General features: G+C 34.5%; 1 protein-coding gene across 1 annotated transcript; it reads right to left on the bottom strand.

Annotated features, from left to right (window-relative positions):
* Positions 1-5313: 5313 nt before the first annotated feature.
* LOC131630518 (pheromone-processing carboxypeptidase KEX1-like) lies at positions 5314-7968 on the bottom strand. The gene is made up of 4 exons (XM_058901295.1): positions 7907-7968; positions 6787-6983; positions 6054-6157; positions 5314-5702 (listed from the first exon to the last, which is right to left on the bottom strand). The coding sequence occupies exons 1-4, from the start codon at positions 7966-7968 to the stop codon at positions 5496-5498; spliced, it is 570 nt and encodes a 189-aa protein (XP_058757278.1). The 3' UTR covers positions 5314-5495.
* Positions 7969-8440: the final 472 nt, after the last annotated feature.

The following is an 8440-nucleotide window of genomic DNA, read 5'->3' as shown; positions in this document are numbered from 1 at the left end:
TGATCTGGAGAATTCACAATTAGGTTACGCCAACAAAGAAGAGTTCGAAATACTAAACATAGACTCATTGGCAGATACAGATTGGAGGAGTCCAATAATAAACTATCTAAAACATCCTTCGATAGATACAGACAGGAAGGTAAAGTATAGAGCCCTGTCATATTTTCTGATGGGAAACGAATTGTTTAAGAAAACTCCTGAAGGTGTATTGTTGAAATGCTTGGGTGAAGCAGAAGCATATTTAGCTCTTTCGAATGTACACAGTGGAGCATGTGGTGCACATCAAGCAGGACACAAAATGAAATGGCTTCTATTTCGTTATGGAATGTATTGGCCTTCCATGTTAAAAGACTGCATAGAGTTTGCGAAAGGGTGTCAAGAATGTCAAGAACATGCAGGTATCCAACACGCCCCAGCAAACGAGTTAAGTACAATAGTGAAACCTTGGCCTTTTAGGGGATGGGCACTAGATTTGATTGGAGAAATTCACCCCAAGTCGTCTAAAGGTCAAAGATACATATTAGTAGGAATAGACTACTTCACAAAATGGGTCGAAGCAATACCACTGGCGAATGTGGATCAAGAGGCCGTGATTGAGTTTATTCAGAAACATATTATATACAGATTTGGAATACCCAGAAAGTATAACTACTGATCAAGGATCGGTCTTTACTGGGCGGAAAATGCAAGACTTCGCCAAAGAAATAGGTTTCAAATTATTTACTTCTACACCTTACTATGCTCAAGCAAATGGACAAGTTGAAGCAGCAAACAAGATAATAATTGGCCTTATCAAAAAACATGTGGGGAAGAAACCCAAGAATTGGCATAAAACTTTGGACCAAGCACTTTGGGCTTGTCGAACGTCTCCAAAAGAAGCTACAAATACAACGCCTTTCCAACTGACGTTTGGTCATGACGCAGTACTCCCAATCGAGATATATCTGCAGTCAGTAAGGATACAAAGACAGACAGATATTCCTCCCAACGTATACTGGGAGTTAATGATGAATGAGTTAGTAGATCTGGACGAAGACAGACTTCGAGCGTTGGAGATGATAAAAAGACAAAAGGAAAGAGTATCCAGAGCATACAACAAAAAGGTGAAAGGTAAAACGTTTATTAATAATGACCTAGTTTGGAAAGTTATTTTACCTATAGATCGAAAGAATCAGGCACTTGGTAAATGGTCCCCACACTGGGAAGGACCCTTTCGAATCTTAAAGGTATTTTCGAATAATGCTTACGAAATTGAAGAATTAGCAGAAGATCGTAGGATCTTAAGAGTAAACGGGAAATATCTGAAGAGATATAAACCAAGCATGTACGAAGTAAAGATTGCAAAAACGTAGATATTCAAGGTACTACGAAAGCCAAAATGGTCAAAACCATTACCAAAATGGCTTTATAATCAAAATATATGATAGGTAAAGTAAAAGAGACAGAGAAACACCAAAATATTTGTCATTTAAAAGGCAAAAGTGCATGCATTACAAAAAAGATCTAAGAACGTGACCCAAGAACATTTGAGGAAGACGCCATGAGTAAGTTTGATTTTTTGGAATGGGTTTTGAATATAACCAGGAGTGTTCTTTTCTGTGGAGAAATAAGGAAATAAGAGGTGAAAGTTATGTGAAGGTTAAAGTTTCGGTATTTAAAGGTCTAACGGAAACCCTTTCAAATCTTTTGGGTAAAAACCAAGAGACACGCGGCAGGCGTTGATTTCATCCAACGGCGGTCGAATAGTTATTAGCTTTACTCCTAGTATATAGGAGTAATGATCAGAAAGTAAGACCAGAACGTGGGAATGTAAGTTATGAGTAGACATCTTTGAAAATGACAAGACGTTTTGGAAATAGGGTCATCAATGATTATGACGTCAGTCAATGATCTTGGAACTCTAAAAACGAAATCCTATTACAACAAGAAACGCATATTTCTCTTGTTTTTCGAAACAGGCATTTATTGGGGGCAATTTGTTAGCTGAAGATTTCGTTTTGCAAATATGATCCTTCGAAGGGTGAAGACTCGAAGGAGGATGGTTCCGGATGACCGTCTTTGAAGGTAAAATGGCTCCTGATGGCCATGTTTCGAGGATGAAGAGTTTTTAAGTCATAACGGAGATAGTGAATGCTGAAGCTAGTAGGAGTGTATATCTTCGAGACTTAGACAAATTTTACGAAATATGTTAAGTACTGATGCTTAGTGTATTTCCGTGGTATTTTAATGTTAAGTTATATTGCCACGCGTCGAAGGAGGATTCAGGCGGGAGGATTTGAAATTCGAAGAAGTTTTCATAACTGTCCAGAGACAGATGGCTTTCCGAGGATTCTCATGAGAAACGTGGCATTAGATTAGCGTAGGACCGTTAAGGTCGAAACTAGTATACATAAGGGTTCTAATGTTAGGATTCAGGGTGTTCATTTTGTACAAATCACTCACATATTACTCAAGTATCAAGTGTTAAAGAGAAAGAGTTCGCTGAGAAATGTACGTATGACACCACCATTTTAATACATGTGTATTTTCCCTTTATTTTCAAGTATCTTTCAATATTATTGCATTTCGTTTACTTCTTGCCATTTACGTTTTTGTACTCATTATTTTCATGTCATTTATCTTTGAAGTATTTAACATTTCTGCACTTTAAGATTTTTGCACTTTTACAGTTTCATCTCATATTTTATCTTGACTTACCTTTCGCTGAAGTTATACTCACGTGTATAACGAAGTGATTGCTAATTTTGTTTGTTTCGTTCGAAGTAATTCTTATTGACAAGATGAATCATAGATATGGTTCGAATGACCATCAATAACAATCTTTTTGACTATGTCCTAGGATCAATCTAGTCGATCCTGCGAGTAACCAAATCATATTTATTATAGTTTGGAAGACTAGCGGTTGTTTACCGGAAATCACCGTAAACAGATAGATATGATATTATCTTAATGTACATTACTTAATTTTTCATCTCATATTGTGTGAAACTACTAATAATATTGAAATGTAGGGAAAAACTAATATATGCAAATACCAGTCTGGAGCCCACGCCAGCTACCACTAACACAACCAAAACAAACAATTTTAGTTCACTGCAGACATTACATACCAGCTGCAACATTGCAAATCAATTAAACAAAAACACCTTCACTCTTAACAACCTAACTTATAATTCAACAAACAAATACTTCCAACAAGGGTGACACATGAATGGTCCTATACTTTCTGAAACACTTTGCAACACTGGCCCTCCTCGGTGCCGCTATGCCATTGTAGGAGTACGCTCAACATAAACCATTATTTCGTCCACCGGTGGGTACCGGATTACAAAGTGGAGTTTGTCACCCACCTTCAGATCAGCGTTCCTTGCGTAATCAAACCACGTCCCACACAAATATTTCTCATTTTTCTTCTTCCTCTTCTTAGTCTCACAAAAATATGGTTCTTCTTTATCACATTCGTATAGAATAATGTTTGAAATACGCCACCAAAGGCAGCTGTCTATCACATTTGTAGGGAATTGCTGCAAAGGATATCAAACAATGACAGGTTATTTAAAATACCAACAGAATTCTCCTATTACACTTATTCAATTAATTGCGACACATACCATCACGTTGTTGCGAATCTTCTTTGCATCAAACACTTCTCTAACCATATACTCTTCTTCCTGATCGTCAAAGATGGGGGTGTACACCCTGAAATTACATCAAAACATCATATAATCTATGTATAAACGTCCAACAGAATTACAAACCAACTATTTTGAATATACTAATATTTCACATATTATTTACCTATTGCTATCGGATGATATACTTATGAATTGAGTTTCATATCCTTTAGCGTCGGGGGCATCCGAATTACTTGCACCCTTCCTTTCACTTTTTCCCTGCTTCCAACATCACCTTCCCAAACACCTACTCTCTTCACTTTCTTTTCCAATTCCTCAATAATCACCATCCCTTCGGTCTTAGCATTGAACATTTCATTGCTCTCCAAAACTTTCTTCTTTCCTTTGTCGACGGAGACCTTGGAATCCCCCTCGGTAGATTGGGGAAAACAATTCCTTAAACAAATAGACAAATGAACATCAGAAATATTGGAAACTTTCCTAGTCCATTCCAATATTCAGTAAAATCGTTATCATAACAAATGGTTCTAACTATCAAACACTCCCAACCTTGCTACATGTAATATATCCCATCAACATTGTAGAAATTCATACCTTCCATATGCTATGACACAAACGTGTCTAAAAACACCTACCTTACAGTATCACCGGCATACATCCCGAAATCACATCCTTTCCCGTTGCCTTTCTCCCGTATCCTTCCTGATTCATCATCAAATGTCACTGCTACCGACTTTCCCTTCGCTTTTGTCGTTACCTTCTTACGTTCAGTACTCCTACACATACTCAGAACAAGTACAAAAACGTTAAAATCATACTTACTTTCTAAACAACCAGTATTATATGGTAACAGACATGGACTTTTTTAAAAAAAACTTACTTCGACTCACCTTGAGATTGTAGATGATTGGAAAGATGCTTTGTAAATAGTAGCATGATAAGTTTTTCTTGCATCCCGACGATGATTAGCTGAACCATGTTCATTTTGCATACCACTGTACGATTTTGCCTGCGATGACTCTATTTCTTCCATAGCCTGGCTGCTCTCCTTCTTAATGTTGGCTAACTCCTCCAACATCATTTTAAGAACCGCACTCCGTGTGCGTTTCCCAATATTTTTTTCCTCATGTCCAGCATCATCACGTCTGTAAATCAAAAATAACTTATCTTACAATAACATCCTCACGGGTAAAACGTAAACAACTTATACACCTGCATGCAACCACACACTACAGCATTTTTCCTCTTTAACAACGATTGAAAAGTGTAGCCAGAAATGTGATAAACGTTGCCTAAAACAATAGGGCACGTTTTCCAGCCGTCTCTTGTGCGAGCGTTGCCTATTATTTTAGGGGACGTTTATTTTCACTTTTAGGCCACAATTTTATTAAACGTCGCTTAAAATACAGGAAAAGGGGACGTTTTTGCTTACTATTTGAGGCAACGATTCTAAGGTGTTGCTACAAAGTGCAACATCGGTAAAACGTTCCCTAAAAGTGATCAAGTAAGCTCACTCTAAGGGGACGATTTTCAAATGTTGTCATATTTAGTAACAATTACAAATTGTTCCCTAAAAATGAAATGGATAAAATACTTGGTAAATAACTGTATAAATTACAAAGTTCAAGTTTTATCATATTTTTCATGAGATAAGCAATTCAAATAATAATTACCCAAAACATATATTACATGTAGCACAAAAAATTTGTGAATAAAATCTTCAAGCGTTAACTCAAATACATAAAATGTCTAATACTACAAGTTTAACACTTATAAATCTAAGTCTAGCAAAATGACAAAATAGATAGTTTTTTTTTAAGTTCAATGCTTAAGTAGAAGCTTAAAACAAAAAAATCCAACTCATTTAAATTTTTCCAACTTGTTGTCATCTACATCATCCTCTTCTTCATCACTTAAATCGTCATCTTGAAGGTCATCACCTATGTCGTCATCACTTATGTCGTCTTCTTGAAATTCATCACTTATTTCATCCTCATCACTTAAGTCGTCCTCATGAATTTCATCACTTGCGCCGTTGTCCTCATCATCATCTTCATTGATACTTTGCTGCTTAAGAGAATGAAAAAACTTGTTAAAACGTTTAACTTCTCTATAAATTTTATAGATGCCTTGCCACATAAATGTAATAATATATCTCAAACAAGTAGAGTAATTGGTTGAAAATTTTGAAATTCAGAATTGAAAAGAGGAACTCAATGCCAATGAAATGCAACCAAGACCAAATTCAATAAAGGTTTCATTAAGATGACAATATATAGCAAACTGAACATTAAGACAGAATCATCATTATTGAATGATCTAAATAATCATTTTTTATTAGGCATAGTTTAAACCAACAAAAATCTTGTTTAGTCAAAAGAAAAATTTGCCACTCATGAATGTAATAGATTAAATTACCTTTAGAATACATGGAGCATGAGCCGATGTAGATGAATGCATTTGTGGGTCACTCTTCTTTGGATCACTATTAGCATCTCCATGGGATAATCCTAACAAATCTTCTATTGACCAATCATGACTATTGGTAATTAATTAATATTCTAAAACTTTAAGTTCTAAGAATAAAATGGTGGAAGGGTTTTTGGTGTGTGAGTTTGAATTAGAAAGAGTAAAACCCATGAGTTAGGCAATAACAAATTAACAATAACTCATATAACTCATGGGTTTTGGATTTGATTCAAAGAAAATAAATAAAAAAATTATCTATTGGGAGTTAAGAATATAACAAAGAAACAAATCTCATATACAGGGCTATAAAGCTAACATCCAATATTGTGATCACCACATAAAAACACAAGTGATATGTCTTTGAATATAACCCTAAACCACATAAACACACACAACCAAAATAACCAGTAGATTCTAAACTATGAAACCATGTTTTCCACAATAGCAATAACTCATACAAAAGTTTAATGGTAGCTATTGAGGAGCATACATCACTTATTTACAAGTTTCATATTCTCTCTCTTTTTAGCACAATCAATAACTCCAAAAAATGTCTCTGTTACTTTAAGAAATGGAAGATAATGAAGAACCAGCAAAATAAAATGATTCATATATTAAAGCAAAGATCATACCATAAATCCAGTCAAGAAATAGACATAACTGAAACTAATTTGAAATTTACCGGAAACGAAAAGGATACCCACAAAACCGACTGTAATGCAATTTCTGGAGACACACTCGCAGCAAACAACGGCCGACGAGGCTGTTACCGGCGGCACACTCGGAACAAAACGGAACACGGGCGGCGATTTCCTCCAACTTGGTAAAGTTAGGTTTGAGAAACAGAGTTCCCTTTCTTTCAATGTGTATTTTTCTTTTCTTTCAATATTGCCATTGTACGTAGGCCTTACACTTAACTGGGTCCAATTGAATTTTTTTTCTTTTACTTAATCTATTTTATTTTTATTTTGCTTAATGTTTTTTCTACTTAAAGTATTTTTCCTAAATTTGTTTTATTTTATTTTTACTTAATGTTTTTCTTTTTATAAATTATCTTGTAAAATATATACATTTTTATTATTAATTTAAATAATAAATTATAATATATTACTATTAAATTATATTAATATTTTAATATTTATTATAGTTAAATCATATTAACATTAAAATAATTGATAAATTTATAATTATGTAGTATGATAAATGAATCAACTAAATTAGAAAAAAATTGGAGGGAAAGTTTCCGCCAAAATTTTTGGTGTTACTGAAACTTTTAGCAACCTTTTAAAAATGTAGCCTTTTATTAAGAATAATGGAACAATCTAAAATTGTCCCCATAAACATTTAAGGGGACATTTATCAGCTATTGCCAAAGATAAATTATAGGTATACTTAAAAATCGTCCCCAGAAGTATTTTAGGGAACATTTTCCAAGTGTTGCGCGAATTGTCTTAGTAACAATCAAAAATTGTTGCCTGATCTTTTTTTAGGCAACAATTTACACATGTTCCATGAAAAAGTGTTGCCAGAAGCAATAAATGCCGTAGTGACACATTTTACCATAAACCCTAACTATTTCTTCTAACCTCAAACACTCGGCATCGACGGATGCTAAATAAGGTATGCACATGGAAATCTACTTCAACAATCAACTACAACCTTAATAATAACACAACACCACTGACAGTTCTGTGACGTTAATAGATTAACAAATAAAATTTATATAAAACGTTTCGGGATACATGTGAGGTTTCGTGAAATGACAAAAATCCCGATGAGATCGAAAGCATATTACAACTTACTGTGAAGGAGAAGGATCCATGGCCGGAAGTTGATGTTCATCACACAGCTTGCGACTTGCCATTTTTGAACGAAAGCAGCTTTCAGGATTTTTGCAAAGATGGTGACCTTTCACTGGAGCTGGGAGAGACAAATGTATCTGTTTCCAATAACACTTCAGAAGGTTCCACATACTTGCTTTAATGGGTTGCCACGTTTTATATTACAAACTTCATTACACTTTCATATTACAAACTTGCTTTAAATTACTATTTTTCATTTTTAATAAACTTCTTTTGGGTGTTGGACTTACATTAATTTATAATCCATTTAGTAATAATATTTAAATATAGTTTTTTATTTTTTATAATCAACTTACGTTTTTCTTTTTTCAAATTACTTACACATTATTTTATTTAATGCCTTTTCTTTTTGGCAAGAAAAACAACTTATATGGTGCAATCGGTTCAGCCCACGCCAGTACCCGTGCGGAAGTACGGTTATCCCACTAAATAATAAAATATTTTACTGATTTTTTTGCTTCATGTGGGTTATAG

This window comes from Vicia villosa, unplaced genomic scaffold, assembly GCF_029867415.1.
Source record: "Vicia villosa cultivar HV-30 ecotype Madison, WI unplaced genomic scaffold, Vvil1.0 ctg.000688F_1_1_5, whole genome shotgun sequence".
Classification (NCBI taxonomy): Eukaryota; Viridiplantae; Streptophyta; class Magnoliopsida; order Fabales; family Fabaceae; genus Vicia; species Vicia villosa.
Note: the sequence above shows the minus strand (reverse complement) of the source record. Positions and strands in the feature narration are given on the sequence as shown.

Coding starts and splice junctions, on each gene's coding strand:
- LOC131630518 (XM_058901295.1), bottom strand. CDS start 7,968: ATGGCAAGTCGCAAGCTGTGTGATGAACATCAACTTCCGGCCATGGAT. Junction 6,984..7,906: donor ATGGATCCTTCTCCTTCACA/GTAAGTTGTAAT, acceptor CAATATTGAAAG/AAAAGAAAAATACACATTGA. Junction 5,703..6,053: donor ATGCTCCATGTATTCTAAAG/GTAATTTAATCT, acceptor TCTCTTAAGCAG/CAAAGTATCAATGAAGATGA.